Genomic DNA, 23,886 nt, shown 5'->3' with positions numbered 1-23,886 from the left:
TAACTGTACCTTTAAGAAAATGTTTCCAGTCTCTTTTTTCTGTTGATGTCAAAGTCTGGGCATCCATCTAAGCAGTATTCTGACTTATCATGCATGTCACTTATCTTGCATGATACAAACTAGACAAATTAGGCAGATGGCAGCATGATCAGGTTGCCTGACTTGCCCTCATTTTCAAAAACCGTAAAATTAAAGGGTTAGTTCACCCAAAAATGAAATTTCTGTCATTAATTACTCCCCATCATGTCGTTCCAAACCCATAAGACCTTCATTCATCTTCGGAACACACAAATTAAGGGTATGTTTACACTACAACGACATGCTTAAAACTGAGAAGTTTTTCCTTTGAGTTTTCCGCATACAGACGACACCATTGTCAAAACGATCCCCATTCATACGAATCCATGAAAATGACTAAAACGCTGTTTTCTGCTGGCAGGCCATTAGATGGCGATGAAACACTATAGACTGAACATATAATGTGCGTGTGCATGACCTCATCGTTTTCACAGATTCGCATTTTTGCGACAAAAACTTAAAACTTGCGCTTTGAAACCTGTTTTCAAAAGTTTGCATTTTCAGGCCTCCAAAACGCCATTGTCGTGCATGAATGGCCAAAACGCATTAAAAGTTTTCAGTTTTTAGTTGAAAACGGTGTCATGTAAATGGCCCCTAAGATATTTTTGATGAAATCCGAGGGTTTTTTTTAATCCCCCATAGAAAGCAATGTATGTACCACATTCAAGGTCCAGAAAGGTTGTGAAGATATTGTTAAACATGACTAAAGTTGTTCAACCTTAATGTTATTAAGCAACAAGAATATTTTTGTGCCCAAAAAAAACCCCCAAAATAATTACTTTATTCAACAATATCTACGCTGTTTATGTTCAGCCCTTCCAGGTTCTATGTCAGAACGCCGGCTCATTATTGGCCAGCTCCTGCATCAGCATCACACACGTGCGTCGGCCAATACGGAGTCAGCGTTCTGACATAGAACAAAAAGTGTTCTTGTCGCTATTTAGGTTGAACCACTGCAGTAAAGTTGACTTTTTTTAACAATTTTTTTTCTACTTTTCTGGACCTTGAATGTGGTAATTGCGTTGCTTTCTAAGGGGAATAAAAAAAACCCCTCTGATTTCATCAAAAAAATCTTAATTTGTGTTCCGAAGATGAACGAAGATCTTACGGGTATGGAATGACATGAGTGCGAGTAATTAATGACAGAATTTTCATTTTGGGGTGAATTAACCCTTTAATCACCACCAATTCTGAAGCAAAATCAGTTGAGAACCATTGTGCTAGTTTAATTGAAAATAAAATGTCAAACTATAAAACACTTAGATTTAGATTACAATTACATATTAAGCCTTACTTGAAGCCTTGAAGCTATTGTTGCATCTTGCAAAGAAAGAATGCTATTGAATCAAGGCAGGCGCTGTCTGTGGTACTGAAATGCACCCAATGACTGTCCTTCCAGTAAGAGAACTCATACAGCTACACAATGGCCGAAGAGGGAGGAGTATATCAAGGTTTGACTAGTTTGTGAAGGGAGAGGGAGCCCACACTCTCTTCGAGCCACCCCTCTGTCAAGGAGAAACGAAGACAGGAAGAGAGAAACAACGATTAGGAGGACGAGACACGAGACCCCCCCTTTCCACAGCTGCACGCGCCTCCCCGATGATCGAGGGGGAGGGAGAGAGAAAAAGAGGGGGAGGAAAACTCAGCGAAGCCTCACCGTTCTCTGTTTCCCCTTCTCTACATTCAGAGGGTCTTTTCCTCTAAGCATGCTGCTTAGGAACGCTTCCGCTACAGAGGCACTGTGACAAGTAAGAGAAGAGGAAGGACTTTCTTCATGCTGACATTTTCAGATACTCTGACCAACCTTTTCACATGAGGACCACTTGACCACTCTTGCCCTTTCTTGGGTCTCTCTTCCTGTTCTCCTTTGGTGTGCCTGCTAATGTTTCCTCTGAGGCAGTGCGGTCTCAGCCAGCCAGCAGCAGCAGCAGCTCTTGTGTGGTGTGTGTGAGAGAGTGTGTTTGTCGTTTGGGGAGGGGGAGAGGCTCTCTGTATTGAGTTAAATGCTGCAGCGGCGATCTCGTCTTGTGTGTGCCATCGCTTCTGGTAGTCTCCCTGCTCCTCTCCTATTCTCTCCACGGGGATAACGAGGGATGCAGCCTTGTCTTCATGGGATACAGCTGGGATTCAGGCGATAGAGTGCACTGGAAAAGTCCAGGACTGCTGGGAGGTCTGTAACAAAGGCTGCTCGCTCTCTTCTCCCTCTTCTCCAATACACCACTACGCCTACCTTACTGGAGTACTCGGATTCCGTGGTTTCTTTCCTTTTTCTCCTGCAGGATTTTGTGTGTTTGAATACCATGAGGGGCGGAATTTAATCCAGGATCATTATCTGAAGTTTACCTAATCTTTTTTCAATCCATACCTCAGAGAACTCTGTGGAAGTTCCCTCTCCATGTGGATTCAGCACGTGCTGTTGTTCTGCCTCTCCATCAGCGATTGGGCTCTTGCATGGTCAGGATCCAAGGCTTGAGCGGGACATGGGTTGCCAGGTGGTTTGAGGACGCCCCTCTTTAAAGTCCTTGCACTCCGGTAGCATGCTGCGTCTGTGGCCCAGCGGGGCTCCTGGAGGTCTTGCTTCCATCCTGCTCCGCATCAACCTGCGCCTGGCTCTCTGGCTGCCACCGCTGACTTTGGGGTCAGCCCTGGCTCTGGCAGAGGGGCCTGGGGAGCTGTACGTCCCTCAACATATGCCTCATCACCTCGTGCCTGCCGCCAGATCCCACGCCCCCCTGCGGGCAGGACATGGTGCGTAGCTTTTTCGACTGTCACATTTACCCTCTCAGCTGTAGCATCCAGTAAGCTTTCATTCCTAGAGCTTCTGTTTTCTGTGTGTCGAGATTTCCGCATAATAAACAATATCATGCTCTTGTAATCTCATGGTAACTGGCGGAGGTCTACTTGCGCAATTATGTGGTCAGGCTGCAAATGCGATCTTTAAGAGGTGTTTGTGAACATTATGCAGATGCATTATGCAGAGTGCAAATGTTGAGAGCATAATGTTGGCTGCACCATAATCATTTAGCGACCAGCGATTCAGCCTCCCGTTACGCTGACTATGCTTGAATACATGCATCTCTGTGTTATTTCTAGGGGCCATAGAGGGGGCTGTGTTTATGTAAGCACCGGGGCCACATCCTTAACCTCTCCTGTTCGAAAGGCCACATCCGTTCACGCTGACTCAAGCTGACCTTTGACATGATGAGATTATATTCAAATTACATCATGGTCACCATGTTGTTGGTGTGTGTGTGTGTGTGTGTGTGTGTGTGGATTTAATTCAGCGAACCACCCAAATAGAATGTATTAGGTCTAGAAAGGACAGTGGCTTCTATGCGACTATTAGACCCCAGGGCCATCCTGCGATTTCTACACTGGTGTACACTTCCTTTGAAACTCTATTACTTCTACATTGCTGTTAAACCCCACTGGCCACTACTCCTGAGAACGGTATACAGTAAAAATTGAACACCTTCTGCTTTATTGCACCAGATTTTTCCCCCCAGTTTGTGCTGTAATGTCTCATTGCGGCTGGCTGTTTAAAACTATCAGGGCGATTTCCACGCTGTGTGTGCAGAGGGGCTTGAGCTGTCAGTATGTGATCCACTGCACTTATATAACGAGACCTGGCTGCCTCTCAGCATTATCCTCACAGATTATGCTTTGATAAAAAAAAAAACACACTATTGAATAGAGGCAGGAGGAAGTGAGCGGAAGCTTGTGAAGTGAGACGAGTCATTTATCATCCTTTCTGAAAGGCTCTTAGTTTTTCTTCTCTACCTCCTTGCCTCTCTCCCTATCACTCTTTCCTTCTGTCTTTGTCATATTCTTCTTTTCTATGTGTGTGTGTGACACAGCTGGCGTCTCTAATGGCAGGGTGTGCTGAGATCACAGAGCCCCGCTGCTCGTATGCGTCCCCCCAGGCAGCGAGGCAGCGCATCAGGGTCCATTGCTTCTGCCTCCGCCCCCCTCCCGGCCAAGCTAATCTAAACCTCTCAAAACTCCGGACCTCTTTTGCCCGAGAATATTCGGCGACATTGTTCACAGCTGAGCATAATTCAAGAGCTCTGATAATAATAAACTAAAACCGAAGCCGCTTCCAGCTATGTGTCTGCTACGCTATTTACAGCACCAGCGGACACCTTCTCAGCTGAACTGCAGATCTGCTCAACCCTACCTGCTTCCAGCCCTGTATTAGTATGCCGCGACGAGGAGTTTGAGAACAGCACGAGTTCTGTTGTTGCAGCAAAATTACCATTTAAAAACCATTAACAGTAGGTTATGTGGAGTGCAGAAAAGTGTGTGCGTGCGCCCTTGTCCGTGTGCATCAGTAAATGTGCCCTCTCTCCCACCAAAATGATTGGTTGGGAATGGAAAATGTAAGCAGAAAGCGAGGCAAATTATCAGAAGTTACCCTGGGCTCCAGCACAGTGTTTTTAAAGTCAATCCCTTCCCCTTTTTTCTCTCATTTTGCTGCAGTCTTGCACTTTTATCTCCCCTTTCCTCTACAGTTACATTGACAAATATACCAGAAGCTACATTTAGATGGAGTTCTACAGCAGAAGAACGTTGCATTCTCTCACACCTACAGAAAAATGGATCATATGTAACTTGCAGTGTAAAATCGAACAGTGTAGGTTAAACATCACTCCCCCTCATTCTTTAAAAAAACGTTTGTGTGAGCGTTTACGTGCCTGCATATGTTTCTGAAGGCCATTAATGAGTTTGCGTTAGTGTGCTTTCGCTCTTCTCCATCATTGCAAATCTGAGTAGGGTTGGAGTAAGCGAGCTGATGGGGCTTAGTAATCTCCCTTTATCTTTTTTGCACTCTTTTATGACAGAGCTATAGTTTGAGAGGCCCGAATTGCTGTGATGAAAGGATGGTGTGGATTTGCTGGTGAATGGTGATGTGCTTGGTTAAATATGATACTCTGAGAGGCTGAGAATTTAAAGCGTAGGCTGTCCTGACTGAGAGGAAGATAGGGTGAATTAAAAGAGGCAAAGGGATGAGTAGAGTGGTCAGAGACTACATGCACTTGACAGTGATATTCCACCGGGAACAATACAGCATCTCCACCAGCAAACACAGTGAGACAGTGAGTGACTGCAAGATACACTCTATAGTGGGAGCATTTTTTGTGTGTGTGTGTGCGAGTTTATATGAGAAAGACATATCATCCCCTTGATAGTATGGAGGTGATTGATTCTTTAAATGCTATACACTCTCCTAAGAGAATCTGAAGAAAGAGAGGGAGAGATAGAAGGAACAATAGCTGGGGTGTGTAATCTAAACCCAGTCAAGCCAAACCTCCAGAGAGATTTCTCATTATGTCACTGTAGCTCACACATGGGGCTCAGGGAGGCTTAGACTGGACGTACTGACAAACACACACACACACACACCTGCAAAGATTATTACACATGCTTCCGTCTAATAAAAGAGTTATTTGTGAATTCATCCCTCAACGTCGACACAGCACTTTCTTTCTTCTTTTGTTTTTTCTTCAATTTTCTTCCTTCCTTCTGTACTTCCTTCTTTCACTCTTCCTATTTTCCTTCCTTCGGTACATCCTTTATTCCCTCTTCTTATTTTGTTCCTTCTTTCCATTTCTCCTGTTTTTCCTCCACCCTTCCTTCTTTCCCTTTTTCTTCTTTCATTCCTTTCCTCTTAATTTTTCTACTTTCCTTCCCTCACACTTTTCCTTCCTTCATTCCTTTCTTTCCTGTTTTCCTCCTCTCTTCCTTCATTTCTCCCTTAATTCCCTTTGTTTCCTCTCTTTCCCTCATTGCTTTCTTTCTTTCTTTCTTTCTTTCTTTCTTTCTTTCTTTCTTTCTTTCTTTCTTTCTTTCTTTCTTTCTTTCTTTCTTTCCAATTCCTTCTCTGCTTACATTCCTTTATTTTTTTTCCTTCCTTCTTTCCCTCTTCCCATTTTCTTTCCTTCCCTCCCTCCCTCCTGTTTTCCTCCGCCCTGCCTTATTTACTTTTTCCTTCCCTCCTTCATTCCTTTCCTCTTAATATTTTCTTATTTCCTTTCCTTTTCCACCCTTCATCCCATTCTTTCCTCTTTTCCTCATCTCTTTCTTTCTTTCTTTCTTTCTTTCTTTCTTTCTTTCTTTCTTTCTTTCTTTCTTTCTTTCTTTCTTTCGTTCTTTCTTTAATTCTTTCTTTCTTTCCTTCCTTTTCTCCAGTCTTTCCTCCTCCCTGCCTTTTCCTTTTTCCATCATTCATTTCTTCATTCCTTTCCTCTTACATTTTTCATCTTTCCTTCCCTCCCCTTTTCCTCCCTTCATTCCTTTTTTCCTTTCCTCCTCTCTCTTCCCCCTTTCTTTCTTTCTTTCTTTCTTTCTTTCTTTCTTTCTTTCTTTCTTTCTTTCTTTCTTTCTTTCTTTCTTTCTTTCTCTGCTTACATTCCTTTATTTTCCTTCTTTCCTTCTCTCCTGTTTTTCCTCCTCCCTGCCTTCTTTCCTTTTTCCTTCCCTCTTCCTTCCCTCTATCATTCCCGTCCTCTTAATTTTATTTTCTCCCTCTTTTCCTCCCTTCTTTTCTTTTCTTTATTCCTTTCCTCTTTTTCTTTCTTTCTTTCTTTCTTTCTTTCTTTCTTTCTTTCTTTCTTTCTTTCTTTCTTTCTTTCTTTCTTTCTTTCTTTCTTTCTTTCTTTCTTTCTTCCTTCCTTCCTTCCTTCCTTCCTTCCTTCCTTCCTTTCCTCCTCCCTTCCATTTCTCCTCTTTTTCCTCCTCCCTGCTGCCTTTCCTTTTTCCTTCCCTCCTTCATTCCTTTCCTCTTAATATTTTATTCTTTCCTTCTCTCCCCCTTTCCTTCCTTCCTTCTGTCCTTTTTCATTCCTAAACAATCCTTCCTAACTTTTTACTTACTGTTATTTCTCCCTTTTTTTGTCATACTGTCTTTGATTTATTTATTTATTTTGCTTTTCTTCTTGCAAACACAAAATGCAAATCATTCACACAGATCAACACATCCGTATACACTCGCAGGAGAATGGACACACTCACACACCCTCAGCCTAAGCCTCATCGTCTCCTAACCCCCCTGGAGGTGCTCAGGAGCCGAAAGCTCGTTATAAAAACACAAAGCAAATCAAAACAACATCCACTAAAGTGCCACAGCAGACAGGCTTTCAGCCAGCACAGCACTGACCGCTTATTCTCAGCTCTATCCTAATTGGCCCTGGAAAGGTCAGCAGGAGAAGTACCAGAGCTCTACCATGACCACAAACCCCAGTGCTCCCTGCCTCTTTCACTCTTCAGTGGTCTCTTTTCACATATGAACTGCTGGTTTTTCTCCAACCAGGCCTCAATGTATTGAATGATTCTACGAAGCAGCATAGAGTCAGCTGCGGCGAATATCCTCAAAGGTACATTGTATTGTCGTAATGTGCTGTATAATGCAATGCTCTCCAGATTTGTAGAAAATTCGGTTTGTGTCAGGCTATTGTCCTTGAATTGCGTTGCACCAAACATGAAATAATTCAGAAGACTTTACATTTCATAATGGGTTTTTATTGTTTTATTAGATCTGATTCATTCAGCCCCCTCAGGTCTGACAATAAAAACTGAAGAGAGTATTAAAGAAAGGAAAAGAAAATGTTTTGACAGTGCCAATGATGCATGTAAAAATCAAACCCATGAGGCGTGCAGGAACTGAACAGTATTAGAGCTGTCCGTGTAGACTCTCGAATGCGTCCCGAGGCAGCCACCCACCCACCATGGAGCCTAAACTCTCGCAACCGGAGACAGAGTCTCTGTCATTCACCCAGAGGATTCCTTCACGGGCAGACAATAAAACCATGCGCTGCTCTAGACCCGTCATAAACATGACGTCTCGCTTTGAAACTTGCGCCTTAAGTTGATTCCTGGTGAGAGTGTGAGAAACCACAGTCAAATTTATGAACGTTTCTCTCTTGCGGTTTCTGCTGATGATAACGGCCAGTTTAACAGCATCAAATACACTCATATGCAAAGATACACACATTCATCTACACATCCGTACGCTCTTAGGTTGGCCAGTGTTCCGCTCGAGCTGTTGCCTGTAATTACCCAGTTGGTGTGGAGCTCTGTGGTGTCAGTCTGGTAATTGGAGCTGCAGTAATTCACTTTTTAATTGCCTGTTTATTATTGCAGAAGCCTCGGTTTTGTAGTCGCAGCACAGCCCGCGCTGAATGTTTAATAAACAAATACAATGTCACAGACTCATATTTCACGTAAACATTATAATTGCTTCACATAAAAAACCATCAACACACTCACTCCCGCCCACACACACACACACCTATTCTTTTCAGCATAATTGAACAAAAAAAAAAATCTGTCCATAACGTGCCAGGTGGATGAGCTAACAAAACACACAGAAAACAATACACCACATACCTGTAAAAAATAAAAATACAGTGGTGTCCAAAAATCTGAGACCACATTGAATATGTAGGATTTTATTTTTATTTTAAACCTAGCAAAATGTAAAGGAAAAAAAAATGAAATATTAAACCAAGTATTGTCTGATTTCCTTTGTGGGAACAAAGCATTTATTAAGACATTTTGAAATGTATGTAAATGGTTCAATTGACGATGATATACGTTCGAATAACCTTAAGTGCAGTGATCTTGAAACGCATGAAGGTTAAATTACAGTATGTCATTTTGTTTTTGGTGGTTTGAAGTGTTACTTTTAGATTTTTGTATACTTCTCTATGTGGGGTCTTCACTTTGCCTTCTGTTTATTTTGACAGAATTTTCATACCAGTGGGGTGCACGTGTGTGTTTGTGTATTTGTGTGTACACACTAGATGTGCAGATCTGCATGTTTGTTTGTTTGTATGTGTGTGTGTGTTTGCCCACCGGGTGAATGACTCCAACCCTGCAGAGTTTGACTGATGTTCCTCATTCTAGCATGCAAGTAGGAGGTGGGCAACCCAACACAATGCACTGTAATTTTAGACCAAACTGCCAGGGCCCTTACAATACGTCTGTTCTCAGGAAAGAGGCATCTAGGGACTTGAAGCAGAATAGAGTGGGAGCTCAATTCATTCCCCATTCTGAGAAACGAGCACAATGTTTTGTGTTTCTGAAATGTTTATTGATGGAAAGTCAGCTCAGCGCAGCTTATAAATATTGTGTTTCCAGCAGTATGATTTGCTGCTTATAAGCCCCCAAGACAATGACAGTATTGGATGTCATTGATTTTGCATTTAAACATGGATCTGTGAAATCAGATGATGAAATATGAATTGTTCCATTCTCATAACTGTTGCATGAAAATTATTGTTTGAAGAGGGGATGAGGGGAAATTACACAATGTTGATTCCAACTCACTATATCTCAATGTGTCAGAACACATATGAAAACCATTAATGGGAACTTTTGCAGTCTTATGCATATAGAGTCTTAAAGGCAAAAGTTTGTCCAAAAATGAAAATTTAATCATTATTTAATCATCCTCATGTCAAAACTGTATGCTAGCAACATGAGGGTTAATAAAGGATGAAACATTCATGAGAACTTCTACAGCCTTGTGCAAATAAAGAGACTTATAGGGATAATTCACCAAAAAATGAAACGTCTGTCATTATTTAATCACCCTCATGTTTTTCCAAACCTGTATGCTAACAGCATGAGGGCTTCAATTTTGGCTGAACTATCCGTTTAAGCAAAACTAGTATTATAGCTTGTGTATAAAAGTAGAGAGGGATCTGTATGGAGGCTCCGAGACCCTGGCAGAAGAAGCTGGTACGTAATTTAATTTCTTCAGCACATAAAGGAGATTACGGCTATGATGGGATTCCAGAGGGCCAGGTAATATCTATCTCATTAGAACAGCACTCCCAAGCATTCACACACGGCTCTTCTATGGGGAGGCAGTCGGCCCTCTCTCCTTTCCTTGTTCCTGCTGATTGACCTTAGAAGGGCGGTGGAGTGGAAAGACCCACACGGTTGTTAGGTAGCGAGGGTCTTCTTTAAAACCCAGACCCAGCTGCCCACCCAGCCGAGATGATTGAACATATTTAAGGGGCTAATGGTCTGGCTTGCACAAAGAGCCTGCCTCATTTAACAGCATCAGAAAATAGACTTCAGAGAAGAGGTTTAACCCCGTTAGAGGGAGGGCAGCAAGCTCCTTAACCACATCAGGGATGGGAGTGAAAAGTCAGGCTGAGAGAGATAAGAAAAGAAAGAAAGAAAGAAAGAAAAGAGGGTGTCTTGGAGAAGCGCCCAAGTAGTTGGGATAAGAGCCGACTGCACGAACACAGAATCCAGCAGAACAAGTGGAGATGACAGAAAATTATCAAGAGAAAAAGGGAGAACAGGATCAAGGCTTGACGCAGGCCAGATTCAAACCCATTTTTCCCACTTGTGCTTCACAGCTCTCTGCAATACTTGAGCTTTATGTCTTCCAGCACTGTGCAGTCTCTTTCTTCTAACAAAATAAAATCTTTTCATCTCCAATCAATAATTAATTTTCACTTTATTTACTTACTTGCTAAGTAGCCACATAAAAAAAACAGATAATGTTCAGTCAGCCTATCATTATCACACAATAAACTCCCCTTTGGATGAAGTCCTGATCACCCTGTCTAGGGTTTATTTTACAATGTTTATTGTCCCTTAAAGGGATAGTTCAACCAAAAAAAGTCTTTATTCACTCTCATGTTGTTCCAAACATAAAAGTATTTTATCCTGTGTGAAACACAAAAGAACATATGGTAAAACTTTATTTTACAGTGTCTTTTTACACATATACTATACTAAATTATGCATAATTGCAAGCAACTAAACCTCAACAAAACCTTCTTTGCCTTTAGTAAGTACATGTTGTTAATAATATTAATAAGCATTTACTTGTCTAATTACTCTGTAACAAGGATAGCCTAAATGAAGTGTAACCGAAGAAATTTTGAATTACGTCTTTGTTTATTTATCAACTGTATACAATGACAGTCAATGGAGTTGCTTTGGACCCCACACTGTCAGAAAAAAAAAGGTATGCCGCTGTCACTGGGGCAATACCTTAAGGTACAAAAGGGAAAAGGTACTAATATGCATTTTTAAAGTACTAATGTGTACCATTTAGGGCTAAGTAAGGTACAAAGATGTACCTTTTCACTACCTTAGGCTACCGCCCAAGTGAGAGCAGCGTACCTTTTTTTCTGACAGTGACTGACTTCCACTATATTGACAGAATAAGGTGAAATATTCTTCAAAATATCTTTTGTGTTTCACAGATGAAAGTCTTACAAGTTTGGAACAGCGTGAGGGTGAGTAAATAATGACAGAATTTTTAGGTTGAACTGCCCCTTTAAATACATTCATGAGTCAGATGTCAACTTGTATTTTTAAAAGTTGATTGCACTGATTTTAACTTTCAGTGCACCGTGCATTGCCCATTTGTGCCCGTAAATCTCTGCACAGCTTTACGCTTCCCTTCCCGGCAAATCCATTCACTCACCCACAGCTGCGAATTGCCGTCATACTGAGCGACAGATATGAGGCAGGCAGCCGTAGCGGTTCGCACGAAACAGATTTCAACAGAGCCTAAATCTCATCCGTTGGCTCTCCCTATCCGCTTCACATCTATGATGGCCTGTGTGCATATGTGTGTGTGAAGTTCAACCATCTGAGCCCCGCTAATGAGCAGAGCTCATTTCCCTACGTTTAAAAAAAAAGCCCGTCAAGGGAGTCGTCACTAACCGGGCGTTAGTTCGCGCATGAATCTGTGCGCGCTTGTGAACATTTGTGTACCCGTGTCAGCGAATGTGCCTGCCCCAGGGGTGTTGTTTTTGGAGGGGGTCAGGCCGATCGCTGACACGGTGTGAAACAGTCTCATTGAGATGCGGTCAAGGGGGCTGACGAGAGCCCGCTGGTGAAAATCACAGTGAGTGGAGCTAATGAGCATGGCTCTGCAAATACAGAAACGTGCCAGGAAATAACCCAGCCCTTCTGAAACCGCTCTCAGCACTTTAACTTGGGGCCTCTCACTCATCTGAGAGCTCCGGCCTCCTCTGGGTTTTTTCCCCGTGCTGCTTCGCCGCCCGTCTTATCTGCATCTGGAGCTCAGAAGCGCAGCAATCATGCTCCTCGGAGAGGAGAGTGTTGAAGTGCGTCTCGCATCTCCCGAGGCTGTTATCTTGAGGTTGATGAGCTCTTTGCTCTGCGAACATTACCCCGACTGCACCTGCCACAATCGAAGCGCTTTCGCCCGTTTAGCTATTGAAGTCACGCCTGATCAAAAGAGCTGCCGAAGTCCACCAGTTAATGAGATCAACTCCATTAGTACAATTTCTCTCTATCTCTCCCTGCAAAAAGCAACGTTGATATACCCGAGAAACCTTCCTGAAGGGTGTTGAATCACAGTGACCCCGCTCACAGTAAGCTACCTGCTTCTGACACTGTAATTAGCTCCATCAGGCATTAGCATGCGTCTCGCTGAGCAGGAATAGCTGTCTGGTCCGTGCCGTGTTTGCCCACCTTTGGTAGAATAAATACATGCAGAAGTAGGCGCTGGGCTGGGGGCCGTGAAGCTGGATTGATTGTCCGGTGTGTCGGTGGGTGAGGAGAGCGGCTGTAATCAGCTCAATCAGCCCAGGGCTCGGATGGGGGGCTGCGTGCGTTGAGTGGTTGTAGCAAGAGCGACTGTGTTTAGCTCATGCTTCGGCAGACACAGGTGCTCCTGGTGACATCAGCGTTCCGAGGGTCACATAAGGGCTATAATTTAGCCAATCAGGGACCAGCAGGGGCTGTCTGGCACGCTGATGGGTTCATCAAGATACTCCCGCGCTTTGTGTAATGGAGCAGAGCCATGCATATGCACGCACACACATGCGAAATGGAAATAGTTTTCTCACTTACTTTGATGTTCTTACACTTAATATTCTGTTCCTCTCCCTTTCTCATTCTGCAGCGGGAACCACATACATATTCGGACGTGACGGAGGGCTCATTGTGTACACATGGCCGCCCAACGACAGACCGAGCACACGAGCTGACCGACTGGCTGTCGGCTTTAGCACCCAGCAGAAGGATGCAGTGCTGGTTAGGGTGGACAGCTCTTCCGGCCTGGGAGACTACCTGCAGCTTCAGATTGTGAGTCTTACACAAACAAACAAACACTTACAGTTGGGTCACAAAGTCTGAGAACACAGGTGGAAATGTTTTACTTATTTAATACTGTTTTTTCATTATGAATTATATTGTCAGCATGGCAATTTAAGTAATAATAATAAATTACATGAATTTCAGATTTTCTTAGTATTTAGTGCAAACTCCTTTCACTTTAACAAAGCAGCAATGAGCTGTATGAGTTCTACCAGTTTGTATCAAACCTGATGATGATCATCAAGCATGATTTGAGAATTATCCAGTGAGCTGAAAGAACATCTGACTGTCTGTACAAAAGAGTCAGATGATCAATGCCACAAATGTTCATGTTTAGACCAAGAAATATTGCAGAATCTTGAGTCATAATTTTGTTTTAAATTTGTTCAAATGTTTAAACTTTATTTTCAGATTTTACTCGTTCCCCGCCAAACAGAATTTTCAGTGTTTCCGTGTTTTCTGTTATGCGCTAGGGGGCAGTATGACACATCTTCTGAAAGAGTACTCCTCATCAAAGCACATGCGAAGAAGACGAAACAAGCGATCTCATGTGTAATCATATGTCATCAACATTAAGTAACATATAAATCAAAACTGCCTAATGTTACTGAATGAAATGTCGACTAGCTATAGGACTGTGAAGCTTTGGGGGGTGTTGATGGACTCAATCTACTTCATCTGTTTTGATCATTGTTCTTAATCCAATCTGGAGGTAGTCTTTGTCAAAAAACACAATTTCCTCAGCTTTTTGCTCAGGTTGAGCGATTAATTGCATTTGCGATAATATCGCGTTTTTTTTTTTTTACCGCAAAGGCTGCAATTACACTCTCGTCACGTGACGTGAGAGTAAAACAGTCTGCAGAGGAAGCATCAACTTGGCACGCTACACACTTGCCTGGCCTACAAAAAAGCACAGTTTATGTTTAATCTATCTAATATTGTGTTGTTCATACTATACAGTAGAGATGGGAAAAACGATTCTGGGTCGATTCTGAGCTTCGTTTTTAACCACAGATGCGCAATGGCGCTGCGTGTGCTTTAGAAACTTATTCTGCTTGCTTCTAATTGCTCACACACACACGACACACCACTCTCATACCATCCATAAAATAACCTTTAATAAAGTTCGGAAAGGTTGAAGCGAATTACAAGGACATTCACGGCTTCAGAGAAACGCGTGCTTTGCTTACGCTTGCAGTGTGTCGTCTCTCCAGCCGGTATTTTCCTTACAAATGCTCAACGAACGCTGCCTCAGTTATGTTATGTCAATTTCAAATGCTGACACACGCTTTGTGAAACGTGCCCGCGCATGTGGCCATGCATGACTCCGTTTAAGTGGTTAAATGTACTTGCATTTCAAAATGCTTTTATGACTCAAAATTAATGTAAACACAGTTATGTCTCGAGGGATCAAACAGACAGGACAAACCACATCTTCTATTTCAAAAGAGATCTATGCATTAGTGCATTAGAGATCTCCCGCTCTCAATGTCATCATAATAATCAACAATAGTGAAGCTGAGATAGAGAAAGATCACTCACAGGTCTTGAAAGCACTGTCTGTTTATTGCTTGTAATGTTTTTTTTTGTTTAGATTTTTTTTCCCTTTTTATCATTTATAAGCTTTTCCCCCGGTTTCACAGACAAGGCTGAAGCTAGTCCCAGACTAAAATAAATGTTTGAGCTGTCTTAACTGAAAGCACTGACATGTCTTAAAATATATCAGTGCCATTGTTTTGTCTCAAGATGCACACCAGTGTTTTTTTCTAAGGCACGTTTATAAAAGCTACTTAGATCGTAATTAAACTAAGGCCTAATTCTTTCTTAATCCAAGCCCTATCTTATATTAGTTTATTTAAAATTCTGGGATAGTTCACCCAAAAATGAAAATTATGTCATTTATTACTGACCCTCATGCCGTTCTACACCCGTAAGACCTTCGTTAATCTTCGGAACACAAATTAAGATATTTTTGTTGAAATCCAATGGCTCAGTGAGGCCTGCATAGCCAGCAATGACATTTCCTCTCTCAAGATCCATTTATGTACTAAAAACATATTTAAATCAGTTCATGTGAGTACAGTGGTTCTATCTTAATATTATAAAGTGATGAGAATATTTTTGGTGTGCCAAAAAAACAAAATAATGACTTATGTAGGGATGGCCGATTTCAAAACACTGCTTCATTAAGCTTCGGAGCGTTATGATTCTTCTGTGTTGAATCATGATTCGGATCGCGTATCAAACAGCCAAACTGCTGAAATCATGTGACTTTGGCACTCCGAACCCGCTGATTTGACACAAAAGATTCATAACGCTCTGAAGCTTCATGAAGCAGTGTTTTGAAACCGGCCATCAGTCGTTATTTTGTTTTTTTGGCGTACCAAAAATATTCTTGTCGCTTTATAATATTAATATTGAACCACTGTACTCACATGAACTGATTTAAATGTTTTTAGTACATTAATGAATCTTGAGAGAGGAAATGTCATTGCTGGCTATGCAGGCCACACTGAGCCATCAGATTTCAACAAAAATATCTTAATTTGTGTTAATGAAGATTAACAAAGGTCTTATGGGTGTGGAACAACATGAGGGTGAGTAATAAATGACATTATTTTCATTTTTGGGTGAATTAACTCTTTAACTTGCAATTGTTGTAATTAAATTGTTTTCATTTGTAATTATTTTAAAAAGTAATAATTACATATGTGTAAAAAGTGTTATTAATAAGACTAATCAATAAGAAAAAAAAGATCAAGAATCGTTTTGGAATCGTACTGTGACTCCCAGAATTGGAGTTGAATTGTGAGGTGCTTAAAGATTCCCAATCCTACAATGATTTATTGCTTGTCTTTGTTGAATAATATAGAGGATCAAGATCTTAAAAAATAATCGCATATTAAATCGCAATCGCAATATTGGTAAAAATAATTGCAATTCGATTATTTTCCAAAATCGTTCAGCCCTACTTTTTTGCACAAAATGTTGCTTTTTTTAATGAAACTTATCCAAGTGTTGAATAGATGTTAGAATAAAACATGTTTTTTTTTAGTTTAAAAGCAGACAGTCTGTTCTTTCTTTTGATAAATTGCATGTTCAGATATTCATACAACAAAACATTCTGAGGGCCATGAAATTTTTGTGATAATGATCAAAAACACTGGTGGTGGCTGGCAACTTAAAAAAAAAAAAAAAAAAACGCTGGCGGGGAAAGAGTTGAATGAAAAGAATCCCAGATTTTCAATATGGTGTCAGACTTTTGGAGTCCACTGTTTGAACTTGCTTAAACCTACACAGACTCTCCTGAGAATGCCTGCTGTTCATTCATTCTCACTCAAACCCCAGAGTAGAAATTCACCAAGCATCGTGCTCCCGAAGAGCCCTGTGAATGATCATTAGGGTAATCATAGTGTTCTACGCCTCCTCCGACACTCAAAGTGCTGGTCTGTTTTAGAAAGTTCCAGCGCCTTAGACCGCCCTCATGAATAAAATCTGTATAATGTTCAGAATAGAAGACTCTACCAACGCTTGCTCTGAGGATGCTATTTGATAGAACCCGCATTTCCTATGACATGCTGTGCTGGAGGAGTGGGAGGTGGAGGAGGTGGAGGCAAGGGGGACAGGAAAGTGTTTGGCACTGAGCTTCGAAGAGTTATGTTTTTTATTTATTTATTTTTTGTTCGTTCTATTTTTTTTTTTTTACGCCCACTCCTGCTGTAATCACAAACTTGATTCCCAGAAGAATCGGCGAGCTCTCTCAGGGGTGGCATCATGGCGTGACTGTTGCACGACTGCCTCAGCAAATGCGTTCCGAGCGAGGTGAGGTAATGATTTCTCCAGCTGAGCCCTGGAGTTTACGATGCGTGCTGCTGTCTGTATATGACTTCAGCTACAGTGCTGCAATGCCCCAACGTACTTCACACTTTTCTTTAAAGGGATAGTTCAGCTAAAAATGAAAACTCTGTCATTATTTACTTTCCCTCATGTCGTTCCAAATCAGCATGATTTTCCTTTTTTCCATAAAACGCAAGAAAAATAATTTTTTTAAGCCTGGCTGATATATTCAATATAATGAATAAAAGTAAATGAGAAACTGGTGCTGTCAAGCTGCAAAATAACACACAAAAGAACAAAAATATCATGTTTGTCACAGCAATCTGTCATTTTATGATACTTTTATGATGTTTTTGTGTCCTTTTTGATGCTTAAAAGCTCCAGTCCCCATCATCTTTTAATTGCATGAAAATGTCTCCTTCACTGAAGAAAGAAAATGACAGAATTTGAATTCTTGGTTAACTATTTCTTTAACAAAATACATTTACTATACTACACTAAATCTAAAGTATCAACAGTAAGTTTAGTTTGAACCCTGTGCTCTATGTGCGTAAATATGCAGCGCAGATATGTGAATTCAGTACGTGTATCGATCAGCTCAGAGCACAAGCACGATATCAAATGCCCAGTAGACTGTGGTTATGATTTATATTCTCTTGTACTTGGAACATCGTGTTTCTCGCATTTTGGCTAAGATACCTTGCTTGAGAGATAAAGGTGGTATAGTAATGATGTCTTCGGAAAATGCGTCTTAAAATGAACTTGCCGGAGTTGCGTAAGACCAAGATATGTAACGCTTTACGTAATGCCTGTAATTAAGATTATCACAGATTATACATTTCCATATATTGGCATGACAATTAATCAGGCATCCATGACTGATATATGGCTTTTTGGCATAGGGATGGCAGGGAATGTTTATGAGCAAATTAAAGGCCCTTAATGTCTTGATGCGATTAGCGGTGGATATCTAGGCTAATTCTAATGTGTGACTGGTGGAGTCTCTGCAGTGCTACGTCTGCCATTTTTGATGCTTGTTGGACTGATGACTGCTAAGCCAGCATAAAAGGTATTTACTAAATGAATCAGTGTTGTGTAGGAGGGTAAATTAGCTGTACCTACATCTCTAACCATCCATAAAGCAGTTGAAATCTTTACAGATATCCAATACCATTTTTACCCCATAATTAATGTAAAAAAAGATTTTCCCTTCCATTTCCGTTAATTATATTTAGGCACTGACAAGATTAAGCATGTCAGTATTGACATTAATGGCGAGACTGTTCGGTGATGTAACGGAATGTTTTGATAAACCTGTCTGTAGACTGGGAGGATATCATTATCCAGAGACTGACTTTCTGAAAGTGAATTAACTTAGGATCATTGACCATGTTAACGAGCGGCCCTTGATGTCCTGATTTTTCAAACAGACAGTGGCATCCCTCCCCCCACGCCCCGTTTCTGCTTATGACCCTAAACACTTGTGACAGAGTTCATTTAAATCTCATCATATCACCATCACTGGGGATTATCATTAGTCATCGTTCACCCCAAATCATTGAGCCACTTGCTCATGCAGAGAGAGAGAGAGAGAGAGAGAAATAACAAGACGTAGAGCGAGAACTGTAAGGAATGGTGAGACAGGCACTGTACAGGAAAAAAAAAAAACATTCGTATGCATTCTTTCACTCACCATAATGTTGCATTTTAGCAGTAATGGCCTATTAAATACATTTCTTCTGCTCAAGATGAGCTTGCCAGCTGCTCGAACCCATGGCCAAATGCCCTGCGGACGGTCTGGCCATTTGTGGCACCCATGCAAGCCGCCAAGCAGGATAGGAGTGAAGGAGAAATAGATGACTGTAAACGAGTCAAAGCCAAGTGATTATACCCCTGGGGTTTTGACCAAATCATTAGCACTTTCTGACCTCTCACACTCTCGATGCCAAAAGAGTGTGTGAGCGTGTGGGCAGTCTAATGAGCACATCAGTCCAATTGAAGAATGGTGACGATCACAGCTAGCTCAGCAGAGAGAGGTACAGAGGTGTGAACAGTAGTACTGACAAGGGGATAGAGAATGTGTGTGAGAGAAGGAGAGAAAGAAGGTGAATATAAACAGCCTTCAGAGAGTACCTGTGCTGAGATGTTGGTGATAGCAGAACAGGCACATTGACCATGTTAAAAGAATAAATCACCCAAATTGAATGTCAGAGTACTTTCTTGATTCCATAGTGCACAAAGCGTGAATATTTGAAGAATACAATGGAAGTGAATAGGCATTAAATAATGACAAGAAATCACCACAAAATGATCAGCAAAGTTGCCCATGTGACTTGTACACTGTAGTCTTACACCGTGTCCAAACAAACGCGATGCGATAACATTCTAGCGACAAGCAGTTTGTCCAAACGCGACGCGACTACGACATGACAAAATCAATCAAAAACCACAGCCAATCAGAATAGTGTGAGGGCGGCTCTCTTGGAAAGCACACGGCAGTCACAATGAAATGGATGAGTACATAATCAAATTCATAAATATTACACCATTTAAACATTAAAGTACATACTGAGTGACTGAAACAATATTTGTCATAGAATACACTTGTTTGTTCACAATGAGCTGACAGTTTGAGCATTCTTGTGACCATTTATTTATTTTCACAATCTGAGGTGAATTTTCCGTGGTTACTTTAAATAACAGCTACAAAGCTGAGAACACAAAATGATATTCAAATGGACATTAGACGCTTTTAACAATAAATAAACAGTACTTAAGATTATTATTGCCATACTTTGTGTTGTAGTTCCAGCCGCGACGTCGCAGAAAAATAGAAACCGTTTCTAAAATAGAATCGTCACGTGTCGCCGTCACGGCTGATTAGGACAAAAACTCTGATTAACCTGGAAAAGATACATTTTATCGCGTGGTTAGGACACAGTGTTAGGGTTTTGGAGCCGTATCACCATCTTCTTTGTAGTGGCGTCATTACCTCTATAGACGTTTGGTCATGTGATAATAAAGTTATAGTAAAGTAATACTAATACCAAAAACCAAGAATTAGTATTATACTAATAAAGTGATATACTAATAGTTATAGCATCATTGTGCCATTTTTATAGTGCATTCGACTTGTTCATATGAAACTATTGTTTAAAAGGGGTTTGGGATTGGTACAATTTTTTTTGATCACACTTTAGTTTAGGGTTCAATACTCACTATTAACTATAAACCTCAATAAACTCTTAATTACTGCTTATTAATAGTTAGTAAAGTAGTTTAGGTATTGGGTAGGATTAAGGTATTTAGAATATGGTCATCCAGAATAAGGCATTAATATGTGATTTATAAGTACTCATAAACAGCCAATATTCTAGTAATATGCATGCTAATTAGAGATGTGATGCTGAGGAAAGTTTCCTACCAGTTATTCCAGGTGTGACAACACCGGTAATACTGGTATCATAATGGGAGGGGGGGCTCAGCTTCCATAGGAACTGAGAATGCTTGCTTTGCTCCACTCGCTCGGCACCAGTGGAAACGGACCATTATCAATGCCCATGCGGCTGTGCGCGTTTTCAAATTAGCTGCAATTTGGGGGTGACATTTACTTGAATGTTGGGTTCATTATTATTCTTAATTAAAAACTCAACAACAAAACAGTACAATAACAAACTCGCCGAATTAGGTCGCTTTTACATTTCGCTTTGAAACCAAATCTTCCACCATCGTCTTGTCAGTCAGCTCCTCACTATCGTAATAAATGAAATCTGACTCTTGCTGCTGATCTGTGCTGCGACTCTCGTTCGGCTCACACTAAGTTGAGCAGACACGTTCAGTTTTTAATTGTAGTGTCTGTTCTCTAACTAAACTAAATGATTTTTATTACTATAAAAAAAATCTAAACGATGGTGGGGACGGTGCTGCGGTGGGCAAGTGATGTAACCGGTGTTGCGGCTAAACACCGGTAATACCGACTATCGCAGAAAGCCTAATGCTAATAAGCAACCAGTTAATGGTGAGATTTGGACCCTAAATTAAATTATTACCATTTTTTTTTTATGTTTTTGAAAGACGTCTCTTATGCTCACCAAGGCTACATTCATTTTATCAATAAATAATATAGTAAAAAATTTAATATTGTGAAATATTATTACAGTTGATCAACAAGCTTATTTTAATATATTTTAAATGTAATTTCATTCACTTTTTATTTATAAAAATAAAAGAATAGCCAGGATATTATTCACAAATTCACCTTTTATATTCCACTGGAAAATTATTTTCAAGTTAATTGTTCCTTTAAAATTGGGTAATTGAAAATGAATCTGTATGTTTGAATCAGGTTTTTTTTTTTTTTTTTTTCGTAGTATATATTTTATACAGGTGAATATATATTTTATACAGGTGAATATATATTAGATGTCTCCAGGCAAAGTGACTCAGGGCAGCCCGAGAGACTCATATGCTCACACATGCACACACACACACACACACAATCGCATTTGGATGAAGGTGAAAGTGAAAGAGAGTGACAGATGCTGATTTTCTGCTTCAATTGTGTCTGAGTGGGCAGGACATACCTGGTCAGACATGAGTGACGTGTGACATGGCTCTGAGTGACAGCAAAGTGTCTGCTGACCTCATACCGTCAGTGCGGACTAAGCCTGTCTCCACCCAGCAGCTTAGATGCAAACAGCCAGTGCTTTGGAAAAATGCCATTTTGCTTCTCTCGGTCGAAACCCAACGACACTTATTTCCTCCATCCACTTACCCGCATAATTTGAGTACAAGTCATTCATGCACGCTGTCATTTTTACGTACCGTCAAACTATATGCCAGGTCATTATGCAATTTACGAGTGGCGTGGAGAACAGTTTGACTGGCCACAGACGACTTAATGTTTGGTCTTCGTCAGCCATTTTTTCTTGAATAAGTGCGCCATATGGCAAACTGTGCCTTTTGCTATCTTTAGTATCTGAAAGGATAAGCAGACAGATGGCAGCAGAAGTAAAAGCCGAATATTTAAATTTATTCATCAAAATAAAAGAGACAGGTGTTCTTTTAAACGCTCTCTTTGTGACAAACTCAGCCCACTCGTTCCTTTTGCGTTTAAAAAAAAATGTTTACTACGCTTTTATCTTCAGATTAGAGTCAATGCATGAAAGAATGTGTTACTATTGAAGACCAGTGACAAGTTGACAAGGATCACTACAAAAATAGCAGCACTTCAGTACGCCTTGGATTTGTCGATTGTAATATGAAATGATATTGTCTGCGAGAGATATTGCATTCAGGCCGCCGTTTGTATTTGTTTTTGTTTTGTTGTTTTTTTCCTCTGCAAACTCATAACTCGGCACTGCAGTAGGCAGACAATATGCGTGACTTCTTGGATGGCTTGTGTAGGCAACGCCCATAGAGTGCATATGTGGTTTTCAGGTTCGAGAGGAACTAGGACAGAGTGCTGTTTTTAGAGAACTTGGAAAAGAATTCTCTGCTGCCAAAAAGATTCATGATCTCACCAGATCCAGCCCTTACCAGAAGATAAAGAGAGATTGTGAGAGCGGGCGAACGCTAGAGCGAGAGAGAGACACAACGAAAAAGAGGAGGAGGAGAAGGGGGGGTGAAACAGCAAGAACTGCTTGCCAAAGTGGAATTATTCTGCGGACACAACAAATTTATCTGTTTCACCAAACCTGCAGTACTCAAACATAAGGGCACATGCACTCTGGAGCGTGTCACACACGCCGTGATATTTTGATCTAATATCAAACACAAGTTATTTATGAGAGCGTATATTGCATGTCTGGGTGTTCTATCCAATTAAGCGCATTCCCTTGGTATTAGCTTGAGCATTACTGAGAGGCTCTTTATGTAAAGTGGCTGAGGTTTCCTGGATGCACCAGCTCATTTAAGCTGAATGCCATGGCAGATCAGCATCCCCGCTGTGGCACACACACTCCGTCATACTCCATAAGCTTCTGCCTGCACCTTTTCCTAAATAAGACACATCATTAGTGGCTCTTCTGTCCTCCAGGTTTCCGGAGCAACCGCCCCGGCCCTTTGTGTGTGTGTTTGGCTCCTCTTTATGGAACATTCTGCCTTTATCACAATTATTTAATCGATTTATTTAGAGCTTAAAGGGATAGTTCACCCAAAAAAGCAATTTCATTATTTACTCACCCTCATGTTGTTCCAAACCTGCACCTGCACTTTCTTTGTGGAACACAAAAGAAGCTATTTTGAAGTCAAATGGGGGTGGATTTGGAAACAGTTGATTCTCCAAAATATCTTCATAGCTTGTGTTCCACAGAGGAGGAAAAAAAAATCATGTGAATGAATCGTTTTTGGATGAGCCGTAATTTTAAGGCAAGACACTACAGGCAAAACCGTTGTTTTTTCAGGCATTAGTCAATTTTGAGATTTAGTTTATTTCAGTTATTTAGTTTCCATAACTTGTCTTCTTTCAGAACACATTTAAATGTTTATTTTATTATTACACTTTATCTATCTGCATCTGTAGATTTTAATTACTATACATACTTTATCTTAAAATTAGCTTTTTCTCATTTACTGAGCCAGAAATCGCCACTTCGGTAGCACTTAGACTAAGTTTTCCAGTTTTAGTTAACATTCTAACATTTTGTTCCTAAAATCATGGTAGAAACTATTTTTTCCCTGGCTGTTGACAGTATTTTCGTTTTTGTTTCATTTTTCATTTGTGGTGTGAATGAAAATAAATTTCCACAATCCAAACAAGTTTTGAACCTGGCTTTATCAAATGTTCAAATTTTTTATCTGGAAATGTATGCAAATGAGTGCATTTTTAATGAGATAATACCTCCTTTGCATATTTAAACATAATTTTTT

General features: G+C 40.7%; 1 protein-coding gene across 13 annotated transcripts in view; it reads left to right on the top strand.

Moving 5' to 3' along the window:
• nrxn1a (neurexin 1a) overlaps nt 1–23,886 on the top strand; it is a 213,807-nt gene that overhangs the window by 154,504 nt on the left and 35,417 nt on the right. For all 13 annotated transcript variants that reach the window (XM_067368603.1, XM_067368608.1, XM_067368605.1 and 10 more), the window contains one exon: nt 12,986–13,167. In XM_067368603.1, coding sequence (XP_067224704.1) covers nt 12,986–13,167 — 182 coding nt within the window. The remainder of the gene's footprint in view (nt 1–12,985; nt 13,168–23,886) is intronic.

The sequence above is a fragment of the Chanodichthys erythropterus genome, chromosome 19 (genome assembly GCF_024489055.1).
Source record: "Chanodichthys erythropterus isolate Z2021 chromosome 19, ASM2448905v1, whole genome shotgun sequence".
Classification (NCBI taxonomy): Eukaryota; Metazoa; Chordata; class Actinopteri; order Cypriniformes; family Xenocyprididae; genus Chanodichthys; species Chanodichthys erythropterus.
The sequence above is the reverse complement of the archived record's forward strand: the minus strand, read 5'-3'. Positions and strand labels throughout refer to the sequence as shown.